This window comes from Macaca nemestrina, chromosome 4, assembly GCF_043159975.1.
Source record: "Macaca nemestrina isolate mMacNem1 chromosome 4, mMacNem.hap1, whole genome shotgun sequence".
In the NCBI taxonomy this organism is placed as follows: Eukaryota; Metazoa; Chordata; class Mammalia; order Primates; family Cercopithecidae; genus Macaca; species Macaca nemestrina.
The window spans coordinates 128,888,003-128,914,679 of NC_092128.1; the positions used below are offsets into that span (position 1 = coordinate 128,888,003).

Below are 26,677 nucleotides of genomic sequence, written 5' to 3' on the forward strand. Positions count from 1 at the left end.
AAGGGGCACTCCTGGCATGCAGAGGAGGATTTGTGACAGCCCAGAGGATAGAGGAAATGGTGGCTTTGAAAACGCAAGTGCCAGGTTGTCAGGGACCATGTATCTCCATTTCTGGCAGTAAATTGATGGTTTCAGACACTCATGAGAAAGCAGAGTCTCGCTCTTGTTACCCAGGCTTGAGTTAATGGTGCCATCTCAGCTCACTGCAACCTCCACCTCCTGGGTTTAAGCAATTCTCTTGTCTCAGCCTCCTGAGTAGCTGGGATTATAGGCATGCACCACCATGCCTGGCTAATTTTGTAATTTTAGTAGAGACAGGGTTTCACCATGTTGGTCAGGCTGGTCTTGAACTCCCGACCTCAGGTGGTCCGCCCATCTCTGCCTCCCAAAGTGCTGGGATTACAGGCGTAAGCTGCCACACCCAGTCTAGTATGAGTATGTCTTAAGGCTCCTCTAGTAATTCTATTATGCACCCGGGGTTGATAGATACTGGATTCAACAAGTAAGAGGTGATGATCTCGCCTAGAGGTTTTCAGAGAACAATGAAACAATGAGTTTTGGGTATTTCAGGTGGACGGATGGGAGTAGGGCACATAGATGGCTATGTCAAGTCATGGGCTGAGAGGTCACGTGCCATTTCTCATTGTGGGTGTTGTCAGCACTCGGAGCAGTTGTTCACTCTCTGCTCTGAGCACCCCCATATCTCCTCTACTGCACTCAACATTTTGTTTCCGTTTTGCTATCTCTAGAGATATGTGTCTATCTACTGACCATCTAGCTATCTATCCATCTGTCTATCATATCTGTGTCTCTCCTATTGATTTTGTTTCACTGGACTACCTTGATAATACACAGTCAATCCGTAATTTGAGACAGACAAACTCAGTCTGGATGTGGTACCTTGAGCCTGTAATCCCAACATTTTGGGAGGCTGAGGTGAGAGGATCACTTGAGGCCAGAAGTTTCAGACCAGCCTAGACAGCATAGCAAGAAACTATATCTCCAAGAAAGTAAAAATAAAAGTTAGCCAAGCCCAGTGATGCATGCCTGTAGTCCCAGCTACTCAGAAGGCGGAGGTGGGAAAATTGCTGGAGTCCAGGAGTTTGAGGTTACAGTGAGCTGTGATTGCACTACGGCACTCCAGCCTGGGGCCAGAGAAAGGCCCAATCTCTAAACTATAAAATTATGAGAAAGGTTTGTCCAGACCCCTAAAATAATCTTGTAAAGATGTATTTGCTCTTTGTTCTCCTCACTTAATAAAGTGTGGGTTTCCCTTCTACTTTCTCAATTCAAACTTAACAAAACCCATTTGCTTCCTAGAATGTGTATGATCTTAGTCTTGACATAGTCATGCAGATTGAAAGGAAAGAGGGAGGATAAAAATAAAATAAGCAAAAGTTTCCATTCTTAAAGAGTTAGTGGGAAAAAATGGTTATGTTTTCAAATACCTATATGGCAGATTATATTTTTCAAAAATAGCAGCAACAGTATTTCCTTTCCCATATATTCTCCTGCAATGTAACTTTGCCATTTTCTCAACAAGAAGTGGAGTTTAATTTTCCTTCCTATAAATTTGGTTGACCTTAGTTACTTGCTTGACCAATATAATTCAGTAAATGTGATAGTCTGTGATTGTCCTGCCTCAGCCTCCCCCTTGACCAATACAAGTCAGTGAATATGATCGTCTGTGATTTTCCTGCCTCAGCCTCCCAAGTAGCTGGGACTACAGGCCCCTGCCACCATGCCTGGCTAATTTTTGTCTTTTAAGTAGAGATGGGGTTTTACCATGTTGGCCAGTCTGGTCTCAGTCTCCTGACTGCAGGCGATCCACTTGCTTCGGCCTTCCAAAGTGCTGGGATTACAGGAGTGGACCAGTGCACACGGCCAGGGCTTTATTTCTAATTTAAAAATGATTATGTGTTTTATTTGTGAAATGTGTGTTCATCCTAATGACATAGAAGAAACATGTTTTGAAGACCTGAAAAAAATAGATCTGTATCATAAAAATAGATCTGTATCATCAATGTTCTTTCATCAGTGTTCAAAATTATTACTATTATCATTATTTTTATATTACTCTCATTTTCTTGATTAACCCCATCTTATATAAAATCTTGATAATGTATCTCCTGTACTATTTTCTAAACCAAATAAATGTATGTATATATAATTATGAATCTCTCTATATAATAAATACATTTTCAATTTTGCCTGTCTAAGGTGCATACTATCTATGTTCCTCATGTACCTTGGCCTTCATCTCAGTAATCATATCCTTATTCTGTGTTCTCTCATTTTATATTTAGCACTTCAGTTGAGCATATAAAATGAATAGTATTTGTACAGTTGAATAGAATTAAATGTATGTTAATATGAAAAGACTCACTAAAACAATTAAAAATATATTCAGTTGAGTCTTTCTCGTGGTCTATCATTTTGATACAATTTGTTCATCATCACTCTTCCATGATTTTTGACCCTTGTGATTTTACTGGACTCACCATGATAAATTCATGATATTTCATCAGCATAATAGCAATATTCATCCTATCTGCACCCTTATCTTCTCTGTCATGAATTGTAATGTGATATCTTGGAATTCAAATGTCAATATCCTTCTAGGGGCTGGGGGACGTTATTCTGCTTAATGAAACCCTAATTTACTGTATATAATATAGAAATGGTCCTGGCTATCTCTCAGTTTTGTTCATATCCCATAGATTTATTATGCAATCTCTCTTTATCTCAGAACACATTTTAAAATATTTTCCTCTCGGTTAACAACAAAATAAACTCTATTTTTTTTTTTTTTTTAGACAGAGTCTTACTCTGTCACCCAGGTTGGAGTGCAGTGTTGTGATCTCTGCTCACTGCAAACTCTGCCTCCTGGGTTCAAGCAATTCTCCTACCTTAGCCTCCCAAGTGGCACTCACCCTACTACACCAGCTAAATTTTGTATTTTAGTAGAGAAGATTTCACCATGTTGGCCAGGCTGGTCTCAAACTTCTGACCTCCCAAAGTGCTGGGATTACAGACCTGGGCCACCGAGCCCGGCCACTACTTTTAATTATTTTGTTTCACCATAAAGTTGCATCAAAATAGTCACATGTTGGTCTTCTTCCTGAGACTTCACTTAAAACAGAGATACTCTACCAGCCTAGAAAAATACTTAAGTCTTAGTCTTAGTATTCAATAAGAATTCTAAGTCTTCAATAAGACTTGGTATTCAGTAAGATTTAAAAAAATACTTCAACTAGATCTTCGATAAGATAAAAACTACTTAGTCTTCAATAAGAAAGATAATTCCTCTCAAGTTTTCTTGGGATAACTTCAGATAAATTGTAAAATTTTGCAAACAATTTTGCAGTTACCATTTCATGTTATTTGGCCAAGATTCAGAAGTCATTTATTATTTTACTTTAATCCAGGTCTAAGAACAGTTTAGCTTCATGACATTAAAAAAGTGAAATACCATTAAATTCACTCAGATTTTTTTTTTAAATGAAAGTGTGTCTGATTCGAGGTCACGTATTATACAATTCCATAAATAAAAATATATGAGATGATGCAAAAATGTTGATATTGAGTATCCTTGGATAATAATAAAAAATTAGTGACTGAGAAAAAGTTGCTCTAAAACCACCAGATATGTTTGATTTTATAAAGGAGACATTTAGTTGATTAAATGGTTATTATTCTTTCTACAAAACTTAAGTAATTGCATTTATCCTGGAAACAATGAAAGATTTCCACCAGCATACATCTACACCATCAGCACAGTTCAGTTCTGCTATTGAGTTGAAATCAGAAAAAAAAAAAAAAAAGTAATTTTAAATTAAAGGCTTAATGGTATCCAAATTTAAAGGATCACATTTCAGTACTAGAAAAATATATTTGAACATGAGATAATAATATATGTATAATGAGTTTTTTTCTATATATCTGTATAGTTTTATTAATATAACCCTTATGAACCAAACACCAAAAGAAGATACAGGACAAAGAATTAGATTAAATAACATAGATAAGAATTTTAATATTTTATTTTTTCACCCTAAAAAAATCCAGTTTATGCTAAATCATTCTCTGTAAATAACCTAAACATACTGAAACGGAATAATCTTCTGCATGATCAGATGGTGTGTTTTTCCACTGAGGCTCTTGAGAGCATTGATGCTGATCCCAGACGAGATCAGCAATCTTGGCCGTCACGATCTTGGTTGTCATAAATTGGAGAACACAGAATATGATTGAATTGATTGTATCTTCAAAAATTTTTCTCGGCCGGGCGCAGTGGCTCAAGCCTGTAATCCCAGCACTTTGCGAGGCCGAGTTGGGCGGATCACGAGGTCAGGAGATCGAGACCATCCTGGCTAACACGGTGAAACCCTGTCTCTACTAAAAAAATACAGAAAACTAGCCGGGCATGGTGGCGGGGGCCTGTAGTCCCAGCTACTCGGGAGGCTGAGGCAGGAGAATGGCGTGAACCCGGGAGGCGGAGCTTGCAGTGAGCCGAGATCGCGCCACTACACTCCAGCCTGGGCGACAGAGCAAGACTCTGTCTCAAAAAACAAAACAAAACAAAAACAAAAACATAAGCTTAGATCAGACATCTGAAGCAAAGATAAAGGGTGTATTAAAGGAAAAAGTCACAGAAATCCAAAAGCTGTTTTGTATATGATGGATATGTTATTTGTATTCATAAATAGAAGTTTGTTTTTTTGGTTTTTTTTGAGACGGAGTTTTGCTGTCGTTGCCCAGGCTGGAGTGCAATGGCGCGATCTCGAGTAAGCGCACTCTCCGCCTCCCAGGTTCAAGCAATTCTGTCTCAGCCTCCCGAATAGCTGGGATTACAAACATGCACCACCACGCCCGGCTAATTTTGTATTTTTGGTAGAGACGGGTTTCTCCATGTTGGTCAGGCTGGTCTGGAACTTCTGACCTCAGGTGATCCGCCTGCCTCGGCCTCCCAAAGTGCTGGGATTACAGGTGTGAGCCACTGCGCCCGGCTAAAATACAGTTTTTTAGTATTGTTATTTTATTAATAATATTATTCGAATAGTGATGTTTGCACTGTCCCTTGTGTAGATTTAAAATATAATATATATAAATGTAAAATGTTTTTAATTAATAACATTTAATTCTCAGCTTCCTCGAAGGAAAATATAAGCAGGAAAATTATTACTTTAAATGTAGGCAGTAGAAAAATACTAGAGGGTCTTGATCACAAATTCTATGCTACTAATTTTGAAAAAGCATAAAATCCTTTTGGAAGAGTGTTTCTTTCTGATTATTTCAACTGAGAAGACACCAGCTAAGTGTAACACTCATTTTCCTCTAAAAATTTGAAAGGTCTTGTACAATCATGCCCCTGTGCATCACAGTATAGACAAGAGTCTCACCAAATATGTCAAGTATTGAATTTGGAGGAGTATTTCCAAGTTGAAAATTCCAATTTGGAAAACCACATCTTCTATTCTTCACGTACACTTACTATGAGCAGTTGAGCTCCTTCCTCCCTAAATACATAAAATGCAGATATGTGAACCACTTAGAAATGCTTTTTTTCCCTAATGTTCAGAGACACAGTGATTTTGTACTATTATATTTCGTTGAGGGCTTGATGCCCTTATGAGCCACAATTAGACAACCATTGCCAGGTGCGGTGGCTCACGCCTGTAATCCCAGTGCTTTGGGAGACAAAGGTGGTTGGATCACAAGGTCAGGAGATCTACACCATCCTGGCTAACATGGTGAAACCCTGTCTGTACTAAAAATACAAAAAATTAGCCAGGTGTGGTGGCGGGCACCTGTAGTCCCAGCTATTCAGGAGGCTGAGGCAGGAGAATGGCGTGAACCCAGTAGGCAGAGCTTACAGTGAGCCGAGATCATTCCACTGCACTCCAGCCTGGGCGACAGAGCAAGACTCTGTCTCAAAAAAAAAAAAAAAAAAAAAAAAAAATTACACAACCATTATTGTTATCTTTTTCTTTTCTGTTTTGACTTCTCCGTACTCCTTCCTCTCTTTTATATGTTAAAAATCTCAGCACTAGAGAACATTATTTCCTAATAAAGTTAGACAAAATTACCTTATATATTTTAACAGCAAAATTAAAATATACTGGCCATATTCATGAATATTTTTAATATGTAAATTGCAAATTTGAAACTTACAGAAAAAACTGTAAGAATGCAAAAGTTGGAGAATTTTTTATAAAGTTGTAGCTTAATAAAATAACTTATTTTAGCTGCTTATATTAATAAAATATAATACACTAAAGCTGAATTTGTTTTACAAATTTGTAATCATGCTTAGTATTACAAGCTTTTATATGTGTAATGTAGTGATTAACTCTACAAAATGTGATAAAAGAGGGATATTTGTTTTTCATGGTAACCAGAACCAAATCTTGTATGTGCCATAACCACACCACAATAAAACAAAATAATTTTATGGTCATTCACTGAAAGCTAATTAATGTAAAATATGAAATGGTAATTATGCTTTGAGATGACTCTAAACATTATAATATACTTAAGTGTTTTCAAATTCAAAAGAACAAAGAAGTATGACTAAATTCTTATGAATTAGTTCTGATTTCTTGTTTCAAAATATAACATTTTAGCTATGTATATACAGTAAGTTAAACTGAGAAAAAGCTAGTATAATAATATTAATATAAAACATTAAATAGTAACCATGCTTTGAGATGACTCTAAACATAATATACTTAAGTGTTTTCAAATATAAAAGAACAAAGAAGTATGACTAAATTCTTATGAATTAGTTCTGATGTCTTGTGTCTCAAAATACAAAATTTTATCTATGTATATACAATAAGTTAAACTGAGAAAAAGCTAGTATAATAACAAAATGCAATTACAATTCAAATACAATATTATAAAATTAACAAAGTATAAGATCGATATATTATGGCCTCAGTATTCATAAAGTTGCTTTTTTCATTTGGAATCATATTACATACTTAGATATGATTGACTAAGACATGACTGAAATTATGAAAAGACAATGATCCTAGCTCTTCATTGAAAAAATTCTGCCTCATCCCACCACTCGCCTGAGTCTTGAGCTTTCACTGTTAATAATGCTGACCAACAGTCACCCAGCTGAGTCTTCAGAGTGAGTCCATGTTTGAGGGATGAGGCTCACAATATGTGGTTATAAGGAAGCAATGCCATCAGCCCATCCCCTCCAGGCCTGTAATTTTCACGTCAACTATAAAGATAGTACAAGCTCTGTTTTTGTGATTTTAAGAAAGGAACCACCAAGGGAAATGAAACTTTTTGATTCCTACAAAATATATTAGAAATAGCTGTGCTCCAACTTTTCCATGTGTAAGCTTATTTCCCCAGGTATATTCAGCCCAGTGGGTTGTATGGTGCCTGTTCTTGTAAACAAAACAGTAATTCCCAATTACCCTACCTTCAAAATCAGTAAAACACAATGTCAGATTTTCCACTGCATTACTACTGGTTCAAGTAATTCATGGTTGCCCTCACTAATGTTCCTCAGTAATCTCTGATTTTCATTAAGAAGTAGACCAAAAGCACCTTTGTGAGAATCAGAAAAAGTGCCACCTCTGTCAGACCTAAATGGGCAAAGTGCTCCATTTTCCAGAGGACGCAGTTCTGAGTCAGGGCACTAGACATGGGAGCAAAATGTAGGCTGCTTTATACCTCTCACTACTTTGTCCAGGTACATTTACAGAGTAAAGAAGTGCACATCTATTTCAAGCAATGAGTGTTTGGATTCAAACTGTCCATGCCAAGAATTTTTTTTTTTTTTTTTTAGATATGGACTATCAAAGAGTTGTTCTACCATCCTGACCTTCAGGTTTCTTTGTGGCTTCCACTCACAGGAGTGCTTTACACACTCAGTAGTAGAGCACACATTATAACAAAGGCCTTTTTTTTTTTTTTTTTTTTTTGGCTTCTGTGACACCGATCAAACATGATTCTATTAAAACTAAAGTTAACATTACTCATAATTATCACTGCCTATTTGTTTTCTTAGTCTAATAGTGTATGTTAAATTGTTATATGTTAAAATGGTGACTTCTATTTCAATGAACCTGTGGATCTCAGCACAGTGCAGGTGCTCAGCCTCTTTAGTTTCAGCATGGCTGTGCTCTCATGCATCATCTTTCATTCTCTAAAAAGCATGCCCTCCATTTGACCTAAGTCAGGACCAAACAACTCACAGACCTATTGTCCACAAGTTTAATTCTTCCTGGTCTCTGCAACCCAGTCCAACATATCATCAGCTGTCATCAATATAATTTTATTTTCAATTTAAAAAGTTTCATTTCCATTTTTTTAGATCATAATTTAGTTGCCTTTTCTAAGCCTTTCAACTCCATTTAAATCTTTGTCTACTCATCGAAGAAAAACCGTCAAGAAGTAATTCTCTGAATGGGAAAGCTATCAATAAAAAATAAAGGCAACATAAGACCTTTCTAGGTAAACAAAAACTGAGTTGATTTCAACTAGGTAAAAATACAAAAATTAACTGAGTGTGGTGGTGGGCGCCTGTAGTCCCAGCTACTCAGGAGGCTGAGGCAGAAGAATCCAGGAGGCGGAGGTTGCAGTGAGCTGAGATCATGCCACTGAATTTCAGCCTGGGCGACAGAGGGAGACTCCGTTAAAAAAAAAAAGAAGAAGAAGAAGAAAGAAGGAAAGGAGGAAGGAAGGAAAAAGAAAAAGTGAGGGAGAGAGAGAAAGAAAGAAAGGAAAAAAGAGGCCTGGCGTGGTGGCTCACACCTGTAAAACCCAGCTTGTAGTGAGTGGAGGTCGCGCCACTGCACTCCAGCCTGGGCGACAGAGTGAGACTCCATCTCAAACAAACAAACAAAAAGGCCGGGCGCGGTGGCTCACGCCTGTAATCCCAGCACTTTGGGAGGCCGAGATGGGTGAATCACGAGGTCAGGAGATAGAGACCATCCTGGCTAACACGGGTGAAACCCCGTCTCTACTAAAAAATACAAAAAAACTAGCCGGGCGAGGTGGCGGCGCCTGTAGTCCCAGCTACTCGGGAGGCTGCGGCAGGAGAATGGTGTAATCCCGGAAGGCAGAGCTTGCAGTGAGCCAAGATCACCCTAGTGCACTCCAGCCTGGGCGACAGAGCGAGACTCCCTCTCAAAAAAAAAAAAAAAAAATCAACCAAAAATAATATTTTGAATCTACATGAAATGACAAAAGCACCAGTAATCACGTCATTGTAAAGACATCGTGCATACATTTTTTATTTCTCACATTGTTTTTAAAAATGAATGTGTAACAATATAAATAAAATTGTATTGTTGGACCAATTACAAATACGTGTAATATACTCACCAATAACTGAACAAAACAGGTGAGTTATAATATGTTTCGCAATAAAAATTAGCTGAATATTCTGGAACAAATGAGAAAATTCAGAAATGGGAAATAAAAAGGTTGATATCAAACAATTTGTAGCTATATCTGCTCTCTTTTCTCATTAAAAAATAAAATTATATAAAATAATAAGTGTAAAATATTGTTTATATTATATGTAGATGTAATAACTGTAAAATTTATATCACAAAATAAGCAGAAATAAAAATACATAGAACATTTGTATAACTCATCAGTATTGTTATTATAAATGTAAAACAGATTCTGATTGATGAAGACATATATCAGAAGCCCTAAAAGAACAAGAAATAGCTCCAAATATATATTAAAAATTATTTTTAAAATTGCAATGTTACATAAAAATGCTTTCTTAATGCAAAAAAAGGCAAACTAGTAGGAAAAGAAAATACACTTGATATGTAGAAAAAATAATACAGAAAAAATAAATCCAGCTATATAAATACTAAATATAATAAGATTAATTAAATAAGAAAAACTGAGATTGTTAGACAGAATATAAAAATATGATACAAATATATGCTGTGTACAGCACAATTGCTTTGGATCCGAATAAACAAATTGTGTAGACGTGAAAGAATAAAGCTTGCAAAGAAGAGCCATAATAAAGTTGTAGTTGCAATTACACAAATAAAAAAGAATTTAGGCCGGGCGCGGTGGCTCACGCCTATAATCCCAGCACTTTGGGAGGCCAAGGCCGGCAGATCACCTGAGGTCCTGAGTTCAAGACCAGCCTAATACGGAGAAACCCCACCTGTACTAAAAATACAAAATTAGCCGGGCATGGTAATGCATGCCTGTAATCCCAGCTACTTGGGAAGCTGAGGCAGGAGAACTGCTTGAATCCAGGAGGCAAAGGTTGAGGTGAGCCAAGATTGCGCCATTGCACTCCAGCCTCAGCAACAAGAACGAAATGCCGTCTCAAAAAAAAGGGGGGAATTTAAAACAAATAAAAATAAAAACACATGCTTAGGTGTAAAGTGAGACATTCATTATTGACCAAAAAAGAGTCAATTCCTTAGGAAGATGTAACAATCATCAACCAATATGCAAATAAGGAATGAGAAAGAAAATACATGAGGCAAACAAAGACTGACAAAAATAAAGCAAGCAAGAAATAATCAAAAAATAACAGAGATTTAAATACTTCACTCTCAATAATGAATTAAAAAACAACAGGTCAAAGAGTAAACAGACTTGAAGAAAACAAAACCACTGAGATCTAAAAGACATGTGTAGTCGGATCCACCTGCCAGGAATACGCTAGGCATTTTTAGTGCACATGGAATGTTCTTCGGAATAAACTATACTCTAGGTGATTAAATATACAAGAAAATTAAAAGAATTGTGAAATGCAAAGTATTTTCTCTGACTGCAATGGAATAAAATTAAAAATTAATGACATCAGGAAATTTTGGTAAGTCAGTTACGTGAAAATTAAGCAGTGAAATTCTAAATAGCCAATGTGTCAAAGAAAAATTTAACAATTAGAAAATATTTCACATAAATAAAAATGTTTACTCGACACAACAAAGCACGCCAGATACAGCAAATTTATAGCAGTCAATTTCTTCATGAAAAAAAATGGATTTCAAATCAATAACCTTGGGCAAAGGAATTTCTTTGGGGCAAAAAGTAATCACACTGACATGCCCAACAGGAAAGAACGGAGAGTCAGTGCTTTGGGAATAAGATATTTGAGAATTGTCCACATAGTTAAGACAATCTAGCAGGCAATATACAGGATAAGGGCCAGCTGATGGCTCAGAAAAGACCTAGAAAGACCCTAATTTCTGATGTCTGTTTGATCTTCAATCAGTACAGGGAAAGGCCAAGTTGAAAACATTCTGGTAAACTGGAAAACGTATTCTACAAGAGACACACAGAACACAGCTTCAAAGAACTTGGAATTTTTTGCCTTGGTAAATTTATTTATTTAAGTTAGTAAGTTATTCTATAACTGTCACATAATTTCTTTTTTCTTTTTTTCTTTTTTTTTTTTTTTTTTGAGATGGAGGCTCGCTGTGTCTCCAGGCTGGAGTGCAGTGGCGCCATCTCGACTGACTGCAACCTCTGCCCCGTGGGTTCAAGCGATTCTCCTGACTCAGCCTCCGGAGTAGCTGGGACTACAGGCCCATGCCACTACACCCGGCTAATTTTTATATTTTTAGTAGAGAGAGGTTTTCACCATGTTGGCCAGGATGGTCTCAATCTCCTGACTTCATGATCCACCCACCTCGGCCTCCCATAGTGTTGGGATTACAGGCATGAGCCACCGTGCCAGGCCCTAATTTCAAATATTTATAGGGTATAGTGTAATGTTTTAAAACATATGTACATTGTGTCATAATAAAATTAGGGTAATTAGCATGTTCATGATCTCAAGCTATTATCCCTTCTTTATAGTGATAACTTGCAAGTTACTGTTTTCTAGCTATTATAAAATATATGTTGTTATTATACCATAGTTGTTAGAGTTACCCAACTGTGTAATAGAACACCAGAACTTATTTATTCTATCTAACTGTAACTTTGCACCAATGAATTACCTCTCTCAGTCTTTTTCTTCCCAGACCCTTCCCCAGACTCTGGTAACCACCAGTCTCTGCTTAACTTCTGCAAGATCAGCTTTCCTATATTCTACTTATTAGTGAGCTCATGCAATATTTGTCTTTCAGTCTATGCTTTATTTCATTGAACATTATATTCTCTAGGTTCACACATATTGCCACAAATGACAATATTTTGTTCCTTTCCGTAGTCAAATAGTATTCCATTGTGTATACATATACCACATTCTCTTTATCTATTTATTTACTGATGAACATGTTTTGATTTTATCTCTTGGCTACCATGAATAGTGCTAGAATAAATCTCTTAGTGCAAATATCTTTTTGACATACTGATTTTAATTACTTTGGCTGTATACCAGTAGTCAGTAATGAACCATATGTTAGTTCTATTTTGAACTTTTGGAGAACTCACCATACTGTCTTTTATAGTGATTGTACTAAGCTACATCCCCACCAACAGCGTCAAAGAGTTTTCCTCTCACTACATCCTCACGTGGATTTGTTATATTTTGTCTTCTTGATACTAGCCATTGTTACTAGGGTGGGATGGTATCTCGTGGCTTCAATTTTCATTTCCCTTATAGTTAGTAATGTTGAGCATTTTGTTATAAACCTGCCAGTCATTTGCACACTTTTTTTTTGGAAGACTGTCTATTAAGGTATTTTGTCATTTTTAAATTGGATTATTTGTTTTGTTGTGTTGTTTGCTTGCTGGTTAGTCATTTGAATCCTTTATATACTCAGGATATTTGTATAGTTTGCAAATGTTTGTGCTCATTCTGTAGCTTGTGTCTTCACTATAGATTTTTTTGTTTTCTTTGCACCTTTTTAGTTTGATGTAATCTATTTGCCTGTATTTTCTTGTGTTGCTTATGCTCTTGAGGTCCTACGCAAAAACTCCATTTAAAGATCAGTGTCATAGAGAATTCCCCATTTGGTTTCTTCAAGTAGTATCGTAGTTTTGGGTTGTATACTTAAGTTCTTAATGCATTTAAGTGGATTTTTGAATATGGTGAGAAATAAGGATCTGGTTTTATTAGCCTGCATGTAGATATACAGGTTTTTTCAGCATCATTTATTGAAGAGATTATTTTTCTCCAATGTGTATTCTTGTACCTTTGTCAAAAACTCAGTTGTCTTTTTAGTGTGGATTTATTTCTGGGTTCTCGAATCTGTTCCACTGATCTAAGTGTCTGTTATTATTGTCAATACCATGTAATTTTTGTTACCATAGATTTGTAGTATGTCTTGAAGTCAGGTGATGCAATGTGTCCAGCTTTGTGTGTGTTCTTTCTCTCAAGAGTGCTTTGGCTATTTTTGGTATTTTTTTGTTTCATTTGAATTTTGTTATTTTTTTCTGTTTCCATGAAGAATTTCATTGACATTTTGATGAAAATTGTCATAATTATATAGATCATTTTGGGAAGTGCAAACATGTTAATTGTATTATTCTTCAAATATGAATGCAGAATATCATTTTTGGTATCTTTAATTTTTTAACAGTGTTTTATATTACTGTTTACATTACTTTTTTTTTTTTTTTTTTTTGAGACAAGAGTCTCGCTCTGTTGCCCAGGCTGCATTGCAGTGGCGCGATCTTGGCTCACTGCAAGCTCCGCCTCCTGGGTTCATGCCATTCTCCTGCCTCAGCCTCCCGAGTGGCTGGGACTACAGGCCCCCGCCACCACGCCCGGCTAATTTTTGTATTTTTAGTAGAGATGGGGTTTCATCGTGTTAGCCAGGATGGTCTCGATCTCCTGACCTCATGATCCACCCGCCTCCGCCTCCCAAAGTGCTGGGATTACAGGCGTGAGCCACTGCGCCCGGCCTGTTTACATTACTTTTAATGGCAAAAGCTGCAATTACTTTTCAAAAACCTAATAATTACTGTAGATATCTTACACTTCCTTGGTTAAATTTATTCGTAGATATTTTATTTTATTCTGTAGTAATTATATATAAGATTGCTTTCTTAATTTCTTTTTCAGATACTTTGTTATTGACATATAGAAATGCTACTTATTTTGTATGTTGATTCTGTATCCTGCCACTTTACTAAGTTAATGTATTAGTTCTAATAGTTTCTTAACGGAATCAAGATTTTCTATATACATAATCATGTCATCAGTGAAAACAACTTTACTTCCTTTTTACCAATTTAGATGTCCTTTTTTTCTTTCTCTTGCATAGTTGCTCTGGCTGGGACTTCAAGTACTATGTTGGAAAAAAAATGGTAGAAGTAGGCTTACTTGGTTTGTTACATATCTTGGGGAAGGGGTTTTAATTTTCCCCCATTTAGTATAATGTTAGCTATTGATTTTTCATATGTGGCTTTTTATTTTGTGGAAGTATGTTCCTCCAATATCTAAATTGTAGAGTTTTTATCTACAAAACTCTTTATGAATGGTGCTAAATTTTTACTGAATACATGTTTTTGGATGCATTGAAATGACTATATAGTTTTTGACTTAGATTATGTTGTGATGAATCTTGTTTATTGATATGACTATATTGAACCATTTTTGCATCTTTGGGATAAACTCCACTGGTTCATGGTAAATAATCTTTTTAAAGTGTCATTGAGTTCAAATTCCTAATGTTTTTTCAAGTATTTTTGCACCTGTGTTCATGAGATATTGGTCCGTACTTTTACTTTTTGTTGTGATTTTGGTATCATGGTAATACTGGCCTTGTAGAATGAGTTTGGAGTAATTTCCTCCTCTTTCATATTTGGTAAAGATTTGAGAGGTATTAATTCTTCTTTAAATGTTTTCAGATGTTAACAGTAAAGCCATTAGTCCCTGGGCGTTTTTTTTTTTTTTTTTTTGAGAGTCTTTATTTCCAGTTTGATCTTGATACTAATTATTTGTCTGTTTATGTTTGCTGTTTTTTCATGATTTAATCTTACTAGATTGTATGTTACCACACATTTATCTATTTTTTTCCCAGTTTTTCATTTTGTTGACATACAGTTGATCTTAATGGTCTCTTGTGATCCTTTGTATGTCTTTTATTTATTTGACTATTCTCTGTTACTTTCTTAGTCTAGTAGGAAGTGTTGATTTTATTATTTCAATAAACCAACTCCATCATTCATATTTTCTATTTTTAATTCTCTTATTTATTTTTACTTTGATTTTTGTGATTTATTTTCTTCTACTTTTTGACATTTGTTTCTTGTTTTGCTGGTTCTTTGAGATGTAATATTAGGCTGTTGATTTGAAATATCTCTTCTTTTTCATGTAGGTGTCTTGTTATAAATTTTTATCATTGCTTTTGCTGTATCTCACTTTTTTTGATATGTGGTATTTTCATTTTCATTTGTCTCAAGAAACTTACCACTTTTCAATTTTTTCACCTACCTACTCATTGTTCTAGAGCCTGTCATTTAATTTCTATAAAGTTGTATAGATTTCACCACCCCTTCTGTTATTCATTTTTAGTTTTCTTATATTTTGGTCAGGTAATACAGTTAATATAATTTCAATCTTTATAAATTTATTAAGACCTTTATTGTGATTTAACATATGGTCTATGCTAAAGAATATCCCATGTCCTGTCCAGAAAATTTTATATTTTGCTGATGCTGGAGGAAATGCTCAGTAAATGTCCTGTAGGTACATTTGGCATAAAGTGCAGTTTAATTCTATTTTTGTGTTGACATTTCCTATTATTATTGTATTATAGTTAATTTCTCCCTCTAAGCCTATTAATGTTTACTTTAGATATTTTGATGCCTCAGTGTTTAGTACATATTTCTTTACAATTGTTATAAACTCTTGTAGTATTGACCTCTTTATTATTTTATAATGGCACTTTACCATTCTGATTTAAAGTCAATTTTATCTAATATAACTATATCTACTCTTGCTCTTTCTGGGTTTTCACTTCATGCTATACCTTTTTCCATCACTTTAAGTCTATGTGTTTTTGCAGATTAAGTGACATTTTTGTAGACAGCATATATTTGGTCTTTTTTTAATCCATTCAACCATGCTTCATTTTTTAATTGAATAATATAATCCATTTACATTCAAGGTTATTATTTATAGGTAAGGGTTTTCCACTACCATTGTGTTACTTCTTTTCTGGTTTTTTTGTAAGTCTTTTTTTTCTTTCTTCCTCTCTTACTGTCTTCCTTTGTGGTTAAGTGATTTTCTCTAGTAGCATGCTATGATTTTATGCTATGTCTTATAATGTATCTATTATAGATTTTTGTTTTATAGATAACATAATGAATGCTTAACAAAACTTCTTATGGTTATAACATGTTCTTTTAAACTAATAACAACTTTAATTACAAATACAAGTAATATAAAACACTCTACATTTTAACACCATCCCTGTGACGTTCTTACTTTTTGATATTTTAAATTAACATCTTCTTATAAAACCTATCTCTTAACCAATTGTCATAATTATTCTTGAGGCTAGTACTTTTGTATTATGTCCATACTTATAAGCAGTTTACCTGACACAATTATAGCATTATTCAGATTTTTTCTGTATTCCTATTAATACTTCTACCCGTGAGTTTTATAACTTTAGATGTTTCTTTGTTACATGTCAGTGTTCATTCCTTTTAAAAAATTGTCCTTGGCATTTTCTGTAAGACTCATCTGGTGTCAAGAAATTCCCTCAGCTTTCAGTTGCCTGGGAAAGTCTTTATTTATTTTTTGTGTTTGAAGGCTAGCTTTGGTGGGCACAGTATTCTCGTTTTTATTTTTGAGACAGAATGTCTCTGTCATCTCGGATAAAGTGCCGCAGCAAGATCATAGGTCGCTGCAGCACTGAATTCTTGGTCCCAAGTGATCCTTCCACCCCAGCCTTCCAAATACTTGGGACGACACAGTTGTTTTAAATTATTCATAAAGCAAGACATAAATCTGTTTGTCTTTAGGCTTGTTTTCTGAAGGTTTATTTTATTTCTATTGAGCCACATTTTCCTGTTTTATATGCTTCATAATCTTTTTATGAGAGTTAACAATTTGCAGGAAAAAAAAACAAGCACTTTATTCACTGTTTTACACAGGCTTACTGCAGGAATAAACTGTCACTAGTCAGTGTGGTGTAGAGATGCTAGGAACTCACAAAACCTTCCTGAGCTTTTAGTGTATGTTTTTATTCCAGTTTCTGATAAATATGCTTCTCATGTCTCCTTTCAAGAGAGGGTCTAGGTTTGGGGCTGGCATCAGGCCAGAAGGAGTCTTCTTGGAGGGGTCTGTGCCTTCACCCTGTTTGTCCTGGGCACCTTGCACTGGGCAGTGCTGGTTCCTTTCTGGACACCCCTAGGATCCAGCTCTGCACAGGAGGCCACAGATCAGGGAGGCTCAGGCAGGGAAGCACTTGCCACACTCCTGCGTTTCATCTGAGTTGTGTCAGGGGTAGGTTCAGTTTCCAAGAGGACTCATGGTGCCCTGTCCAGCCCACCAGGCCTAGCTTGGCTTGGCCCTCCCTCTGGGCTAAAGCAGAGGGTCCTGTGGGAAGTGTGAGCACTGCCCTTGGACCAGGTTTGTTGTGCTTGTGTGCTCCCCCTGGCACCTTCTGTACATGGGGACAAGGTTCTATGCACTTTCAATGCCGCATGTGCCCTGGCTATGAGCGTGAGCTCGCCCTGCAGAAGGCAGATGTTCCAGAGCCTCAGGATAAGTTTGTGATGAGCTTGAAGTGGGTTTGTGGGGACAGCAGTCATGGGAGGACCTGGCCCTTTAAGGCAGAGGGCTGGTGGCCTGAGCAGGGCCTACTGGGGCCTCAGTCTGTGGTGTCGGGGTCCCCCTCTGCATGGGATGAGGCCCCCCCAAGGAGGCTGGATCAGATAAGGTCCTGCAGCTGCTTATGGGGGTGTTCTCATCTCCATCAAAGGTGGCCCCTGACAAAAGGGGCTTCCCAAGTGCTCTCCCAAGATGAGTCCTGGCCCAGTCTGCCCAGGATGCTGGCCCTGAGTCCCAGCCTCAGCTGTGTGATGTCCCTTCTATGGCAGGGCATGGTTTACATGCCCTTCAAGGACCTGCCTCTACTTCCTGTGCAGAAAAGGGGAGGTGGATCCTTCTGCAGGAGCCAGACCCCTGGGCTGGGGAAACCAGGCCCTGTGGGGCAGCAAGGTCCCTGACCTGAGGTTTCCTGTGCACACTTGTCCCATCAATCAAGCACTGTAGGAGCCACTTTAAAGTAGCAGTCTGGGTGCACAGCATTTGCTTGTCTTCATGGAAGGAGCAGAGGTGGACTGCTGGACTGCCCTGGAAACCTCACTTTTCAGGCCCTTCTGCAGACCCTTCCCAAGGCCAGATCTCCAGGCAGTAGGCTGGGCTATCACCCTCTTCTCTGAGACCCCTAACCCTGTCCTGAGACCTCCCCACTGTCCCTCAGATGCCCCATCCCTCCGGATTCCCCACCTCCCCTGGGACCCTCCAGGCCCCACCTGCCTTACTTGACGCTGCAGCGCTCTCTGAACATGGCGTGGCTTGTGAAGGTTTGGCTCACATCTAGGTCATTCTGGTGCATGTTCACTGAGGACATCTTGGCCTGCTCCATTTTGTATACAGCAGTGCGAAGCCTCAGAACAGACACAAGAGTCACTGTCAAAACTGCTGTCATAAAACAGCCGTTCTGCAAGGAAAGGAGGCTTTTTCTGCAGATACTTCATTTCCATAGCCAGGGAAAGTCAGCAGTGTGCAGCTCACCTGTGTTGCCCACACCACTGTCTGCCCAGGATGTGTGACTGATCCCTTCTGCCCCCTTGGGGTTGACTTTCCCTCCATCTGGGTAACTGGGCTTCTGACACGGTCTGGCCTATGCATTCTGCTCTGGCTGGGACTGGAAGGACCAGAGCTGCTGTTTCCCTGGTTCTTGGCCTTCACCTTCTTGACATTCAGTAGGGGTGACCATACTGGATCCCAGACCTCTGTGAGGATTCCTTCGTAGACCCAGTGAGACATCTGTGGACAGAAGAATGCTCTGGTGAGACAGGCCTCAGGGTGACCTCAAGGAGGATCTGAGCCTAAGGATTCTGGAAGCTTCCAGCCTTTGGCTCCACGGTTCCTCGGGAGAGGTTCAGTCTGCCAAGAACTGGACCTCCCTTCCAGTGAATAAAGAGTGGGCAAGAGCTCAGGCTGTGAACTCTGATCTGGATTTATTCCTTCCTTTGGAGTGACTAGAAGATGTTCCTGTTCCTGGCTTAGAAGTGGCCCAGGCCCAGGCATCAGATTACTCCCAGCAAGGTGATCCTTGCAGAGATGGGCAGGAAGGCTGGGGACCAGGCCTGTGGTCCTTTGAGTGAGGACAATGTGCCCTGCTCTGTCTGAGAGACAGGCAGCACCAGGCAGCAAAAGTGGGCACCTGTCCTAAACCCTGAAGAGCAGTCACAGGGACCCTCACTCACTGCTGCGCCTTTTCGCTCTTCCTAGATTTATTCCACCTGTTAAGCATTCACGGCCATTTATCTGTGCAGCTGATGCCGTGATGTTTTTGCTGAAGGTAAGAAGTGATGGAGTGAGCTGAGCTGCCAGGCTTCCTGGAGTGATTCTTGGATGCTGGGTCATGTGCTTAGAGGCCCCGATGGGACTGAACTGGAAGGAGCCACAATAGGACAGAACCCAGTCCCTGATGAGTGGGCACTGGTGGCCTGGCCTCATGACCACAGAACACACTGTTCCCAGGGCACAGACACCCTGGGCTTTGGTTGGGTCTTGGCCTCTTAACTTGGCTCAATGATGCTGTCTAACAGCTCTGCTTCATCTAGACTTTTGACTAGTTTTCTTAGTATCATCTGTGAACCATATATAAGAAGCTAATAACAATGTCCCAGAAAATACTGCATATTTGCAATACAAATCAAATAGGTGGTATGAAAAAAATCATGAGTGAGAGATCCTTCAACAAGGGTTAGATTGAGTTAAATGGAGTGTTTGGCACCTTTTTTTTGCAGTTATGTTGTAGAGGGGGAAAGACTGCAGTTATGCAGTTAACACACCAGCCTGATATAGCATTTCCAATATGGTATGATTCATTATGGATTCATGCCTTTGGACTGTTGAGAAAATAAAGGTACAATTTAAACAAAAATATGACTTACATTTGATATAACTACTGTTATCATTACCATTCAAATACTCTCCACATGGTTATTGGTAAAATTAACCCATTTTAAACTGTGATAGTGATTTCTGGAGTATGAAATTATAAACACACATGAACAACAATTTCTTAGCCACTTAGGAAGGACTTCAATATATTGAAATATATAGATAGGACAATGACAATAGAACTTTGTGTCAACTTTTTTCTTAATGCTCTATACTAAAGTAGGAATCAGACATGTAAGAAAATAGCTAACAATCCTAATTTTATTTAACTAGTTATAAATGTTTCCAGTAGATACCCCATTATTATTATTGTCAATCTGGACATTTACTTGATTTTAATTAGTCTTAGACTATTTCCAGAACACAAATGATCTTATGTAATAAAATACGTCAGAATTAAAGTGGCCAGAATTTTTCTATCTCTGTTGTTTGTAATAAATGACTACTTCCTCCTCTCGGTTGATTAAAAAGAACAATTCATGGAGAAATTTGTGTCAGTTAAAACTTCTAGACAAATTTTCATAAGACACTTGGCTTACTGTGTACCAGACACTATAGTAAGTGCCTTATATGGATTATCTCATTTAATACTATTAATATCCTATAAAATGTACTATTATTACCTTCCATTACAAAAGAGAAACAGAGGCTTCAAGAATTCAAGTAATGTAGTCAAGGCAAAACACATGACAAGTCATGGAGATGAAACATGGACAAAGATTTATCATCATCATAATAGCTGTTTAAGACACTGAAAGCTAACAATAATTGAGCATATCCAATGTGCCAGCTCTCTGCAGGATACTTAACACGTATCAGTTAATGTAATCCTCAAAATTCTATATTATGTGTGTAATAAGGTGACATTATATCAGGCTCTAGGCATACAGATATGAAATCTCTGATGAATCTCTGAGTACAGTTAATATTTGGGTTACAATAGATATAGCCAGGAGAATTCAGAACTCTGGATATGGGAAGGTGTGAAGCAAAGTGTTCAGAAAGAAAAGTTGTGTGATCATTGTAAAACATGTTCTAAAATTCTGACACCTAAGTAAAGAGGGAAGATCTATGTCACCTCCCTTTGAGTAACTGAACTTAATGACTTATCTGAAACCAATGGAAAGGAATGTAAATGATGCTGTGTGACTTCCAAGACACAGTGTGATAAGGCAATGCAACTTTGGTCTTATTTGCTACAACGCTTGCACTTGGGGCCCTGAGCCCCAACATGGAAAGTTCAACCTCAGATGCCAAGCAGTGAGGAGGTCAAACTACATGGAGAGACCACATGTGGCTATAGTTGGCCATCCTTGTCTTTAAGTTAACCCAGAGTAGGCAACAGATACGTGAATGAACAAGATTCCAGAAGATTCTAGATCCCAGACATTGAGCCATTCCCAGTCAACAAGACTTACCTTCAAGGCTCTAGAACCTGTGGAGCAGAAACATGTCACCTCTGCTCTGCCTTTTCATATCCTGACCACAGAATCTATGAGCATAATAAAATGGTGATTTTACACTAATATGATTTGGGGTGACTTATTATGCAGCAATAGTAATTGGAGCAATGCTTTTAGAAATTTAAACAATAGTCATAATGATAAGATATCTCACTAATATTGGACATTTTTAGCCTGAAAGGAGAATATTACTGAAAATAATTTGAAAATATCTATAGTTTGAATATTTGTCCCCTTCAAATTTCACATTGAAATTTGATTCTCAGTGTTGGAGGCGGGACCTAATGGACAGTGTTTGGGTCATGGTGATGGATCCTTCACCAGGTGAGTGACTTCTTAATGTATTAGTAACCGTAAGAGCTGGTTGTTTAAAATACCCTGGCACTGGCCCCTCCCCCATTCCTTTCTCTGCATATGCTGGTCCACTTTGTCTTCCACTTTGAGTGGAAGCTGCCTAAGGTGCTCATCAGAAACTGAGCAGATGTCAGCACCCTCCTTCTTGTACAGCCTGCTGAACTGTAAGCCAAATAAACCTCTTTTATTTATAAGTTTTATTTATAAGTTACTTTGCCTCAGGTATTCCTTTATAGTAACTCAAAATGGATTAAGACATAGACAATACAAATATATTTGCTGTTAATTAATATTTCCTTTGTTGACTTAATGAATAAATGAATGGAATGAAGATATTCCATTCATTGGGACAAAATAGAATGTCCCAATTTCTGCTGTCTTATATGATAACACAAGCCACATGTGGCTATCAATCGAATAGAGATGTGCTATAAGTATAAAATACAAGTGTTTGAAGACAGTTTTTAAACTTATCTCAATAATTTTACATTAACCATTGAAGTGATATTTTGGATATCTGAATAATTTTTATATTGATTATATGATAAAATAATATTTTGGATAGTGGGTCTGATAAAATACACTATGAAGATTAATTTCATAAGTTTTTAAAATTTTTATTAATTTGGTTCCTAGAAAATGTTAAATTTAACAGCAACTCATATCTGTGATTCATATTGTTTATGTGACAGCACTAGACTGACCATTATTTTATCTTGGAAAATACTAAAACTAGCGAAAGAAGATAGAATCTGATTAATAATTCTTATTTTGCATAATTTTGTCAAATTCCAAAAAGCGAGAAGATAGATATTAGTTTATCCAATGATTTATATAACCCTAGTAACTAAAATAATGACTTTGAGATGCTTGTCATTCCAAAATAAGAAAGCAAAAAAGACTTGGTGTCAAAAACACATGCACAGTAAAGTTGATGGTACTGCTGATGCCAGCCCTGTCTGGAACTGCCGTTACTAAGATGTGGGCTGCACAGAGGAGGCACGGCCAGGGTTACGCACCTCACAGAGTCAGCAGGTGCCATGAACAGGCAGGATCCCTGCTCACTACCAAGTCATCAGGGCTGGAGCCCCATGCTCCTGGGCACAGCTGCAACTTACTAGCCATGGCTCTGGACCCAGGCATCCCTGTGCTCTTAGGAACCCAGGAAGCCCCTTGCCCCTGCAGGCTTGAAAGGGCTTGCTCCCATTGCCTGTCCTCTGCCCACTCCTGGCACCTGGGAGTGGGCGGAGGAAAGTCATGGTCGAGCCTGGGTGCTGTTGCAACCCGGCCACATGTGTGCCTGCTTGGGCGGTGTCAACATGACAGCCTCCTGCTGCCTTGGCCCCCTCCAGACTTTGGGCCCCAATGATCATGGGAGAGAGGCCTAGGGGGGCTGAGGACTGCTTGGCATGGGCCTGCAGGTGCCCTTCCATATGAACAGTCTGGGCGCCATGGATGACGTGTTGATGGTGCCAGGAAGCAGACAGGCTCATGGGCAGAAAGGGGCAGTCTCTGGTGAAGCCCCACCTTCAAGCTGGAGACAGCCTGAAGCCTGTGGGCCGAGCTGTCAGTTCCAGGTGGAGTCTGTGGCCCCCAGTGCGAACTTATGGTGCTTTTTCTGGTCCTGCCCATGTCTGCCTATGGACCAATCAGCATGCACTTCCTCCCTTCTGAGCTCATAAAACCGCCAGACCCAGCCAGACTCACATAGACGTTAAGACTAACAGCTGCCCAAAGGAGCTAACCACTTTGGGTCTCCTTAACTTGTTGGGACAGCCTGCCTGTGAAAGAAACTACCCACTGTGGGTCATCTCTCCACTGAGAGCTGGAGACTTGTTGGGACAACCTGCTTGTGGATAGGAGCTACCCACTTTGGGTCTCCTTTCTGCTGAGATCTGGACACTCATTGGGATGACCTGCTTGTGGAAAATTGGCTACCCACTTCAGGTCTCCTGAGAGCTGTTCTGTCATGCAATAAACCTCCTCTCCACCTTGCTAACCTACCAGTTGTCCATGTACCTCATTCTTTCTGGAAGTGGGACAACTGAAAGAGCTGTAACACAAACAGGGCTGAAACACCATCCCTGACTTGCCACATTGCAGGCAACTAGAAGGAAAGAAGAGCTGCAGCCCAATGGGAGCCCAGACCTAGGTGAGACTAACTGTTTCCTTCCCTCGAGGAAGTGTATAACCCCTGAGCCAGGGCTGTGACACCCTCTTTGGGGCTCTGTGGTTGCAGCTTCAAGCTTCCGGGCACCACTGCCTTCCCCTTGACAAGATGTACATGCCCACAGCAGAAGCTGCTTGTGGTGCATCTAATCCAGCCACAGGCTTGCACCTGGTGCCTGTGCTAGCACCCGGAGCTGCCCACCCCACTGCAGCAGCCGGTGTGCCTGGCTGTGTGCGGTGGCCAGACCTTGTGCTCACTCACTCATGCACTCCTTGTCACTCTGTGCCTGACTCACCCTTGGAAGGCATGGGATCTGGACCAGTAGCATGAGATGAGTGCACTTGCCAGGCTGAGTGGGCAGAAAAAGACCAGCGGGCCCAAGCAAAAATTCAGGCAAAGGCACCACCGGCTACAGAGGTTTCTGGCTGGAAAAGCAATTCCCTAAGGTGTCCATGACAGTGTCACATTAGATGCTTTATTTTATTAAATTAAGGTTGCTCTATTTACTGTGTTTTATTAGACTATTCAAAATCTTGATTGGCTTAGAATCTCTTCTTCATTTTCACACAAAAATATAATGAATCAAAACTATTCACAAATTTTCTGAAGTTTCTCATTACCTTTAAAGGTATTTACTGTAATCTCTGCCCCTTTAACATGTAATTTATTTATACTTTCTCACATTTCCCTAGCTCTTAAAGCAGAGACTAGGGTGACAAAATGCAGTAAGTTACAATAATCTTTAGATAGAATCTCAACATCTTGAAAACTGTTAAAAAAAAAAGGGGGGGGGGAATTCATATTAACATTTCAAAAGTAAAGGGATTAAAAGTTATCATTTTAATAAAATTCTGACAGTTTTTCTTCGGACTGCTAAGATAATTTTGAACTCTTAAATCTATATATATTTTAGCCTTTCTATCCCTAATCAAACCCCATGCGTGCGCTGAGCACAGCCTAACTTCCTTTTCTGCCAGCAAACACAGTCTTCTCTTTACCACTCGCCATTCATCTGTCACTCTTAATTCCAGACTTCAGTCTACCTGCCATGCTGCTACAGAGCTGCCACCAGTTTCATCTTAAAAGCCTGACATTTAGTCTTTCCTGCTCAGCTTCAGTCAGTCAACTACTTGAACTTTGTGAATGTATCTTGCAAAATATGTGGATAGTGTCAGCCTGACTAAAAACTGTGAGATTGACTGTTTCCTTCCCTCAAGGAAGTGTAAAATTATGCCAAATGCAACTGTTGGCCTGCTTATCTGATGGCGTTTCTGTCATACACTCTCCTCAGAAAGACCTAAAAACTGTCAGATAAAAGCTGTGCGAAGTGGTTGGTGTCACCTCTGGGAAAACACCTGTCAGCTTCTATGTACAAGTCAAAAACTCAGAACAAGAAGACGCTCAAGGTGGTGGAATTACAATGAGAGAGATAGGTACTGTAAACTAACATGCAGCTTGATCAGGAGTTCTGTCAATAACCTCCAGTCATTTTGCTGTGGACCAGTGCCAAGGTCTGATTAAGGTTTAGAGTTGCAGTCACAAATTCAAACGTCTTCAGAAGCCAAGGAGGTAAGATGTATTTGTGGAGAGACCAGATATTACTCTTACTCTTACTACAACTATTACAATTATTGAGAACTTACTATATGCCAGGCTTTTTCTCAAGCAATAGATAGATCTAGATCTAGATCTGGATCTTTATTTAACCTTTAAAAAATGCTACGAGTTAGGTACTGTGATTTTCATTACTTTATGGATAAGTATAGTGAGGTGTAGACCACATAAGCAAGAAGTGTGGCATTCAATTTAAACTACTTCTGGAGACTGTGTGCTAGAAGGAGTGGTGGCACCTGTGTCAATCTGAAGAGCAAATGTATTACCTTAAAGCATTCAATTTTGGCCACATAAAAAAAAAAATGCATCTGCCATCCTAATTCAGCTAGTGATTTGTCTACAAAATCAAAGTTGGCACAATTGTTTTCTAAATTCCGGCCATGTGAGCTCATGCAACCTGAAATTAAATATAAATATTTAACTGTAAAACTCAATTTTTTTGTAGTAACCAAAACACGTGTTTTACTTACAACTTCTTTACAGTATCCCTTAATGCTTAAGTTCAGTGCTTTTTTCATTTATATTTATAGGATAAAGAAGAAACATAAAAATTTCACAGTATATGAAAATGAATGTTGCTTACTTTCACAGTCTAAAATAGTTTTAATGTTTTGTTTTTAAACTAGCAAGTAAATGCTTGAAGAAAAAAATCACTGATTATTCCTTAGTTTGTGGTCAAATATGTGACACTCTCCTTTTTAATATTAACCACTGGATATGCCATTGTGAAATATTCTTTTTACTTTATAATTAGGAAGGATGTGATAGAATAATAACTTGTTTCATATCAATATTGTCATTCCTTTAAATCTGGCTATGTTGCCCAGGCTGGTCTCTAACTCCTGGGCTCAAGCGTTCCTCCCACTGCGGCTTCCCAATTACCTGAGATTACAGGTGCACACCGCTGTGCCCAGCCAATATTCCCTTTTCTAAAACTGCAGGGTAATCAAAGCTAGAACTGCCTTCAATCACTTTCTGTCCCTGCAGAAGTCATCAGATTTAGGTTGC

General features: G+C 38.4%; 1 protein-coding gene across 3 annotated transcripts in view; it reads right to left on the reverse strand.

The window, feature by feature from the left end:
* LOC105497761 (neuronal pentraxin-2) overlaps positions 1-26,677 on the reverse strand; it is a 109,607-nt gene that overhangs the window by 4,945 nt on the left and 77,985 nt on the right. The window contains exons 2-3 of one of the 3 annotated variants that reach the window (XR_011622440.1): positions 18,668-18,922; positions 18,415-18,540 (exon numbers count right to left, since the gene is read on the reverse strand). Coding sequence is in view for 2 of the 3 variants with exons in the window: in XM_071095244.1 (XP_070951345.1) it covers positions 18,475-18,540; positions 18,668-18,922 (321 nt within the window). In the remaining variant the exon portion in view is untranslated. Of the gene's footprint in view, positions 1-16,303; positions 18,541-18,667; positions 18,923-26,677 lie in introns of those variants that run through there. The other 2 variants (XM_071095244.1, XM_071095245.1) reach the window with 2 other exon arrangements.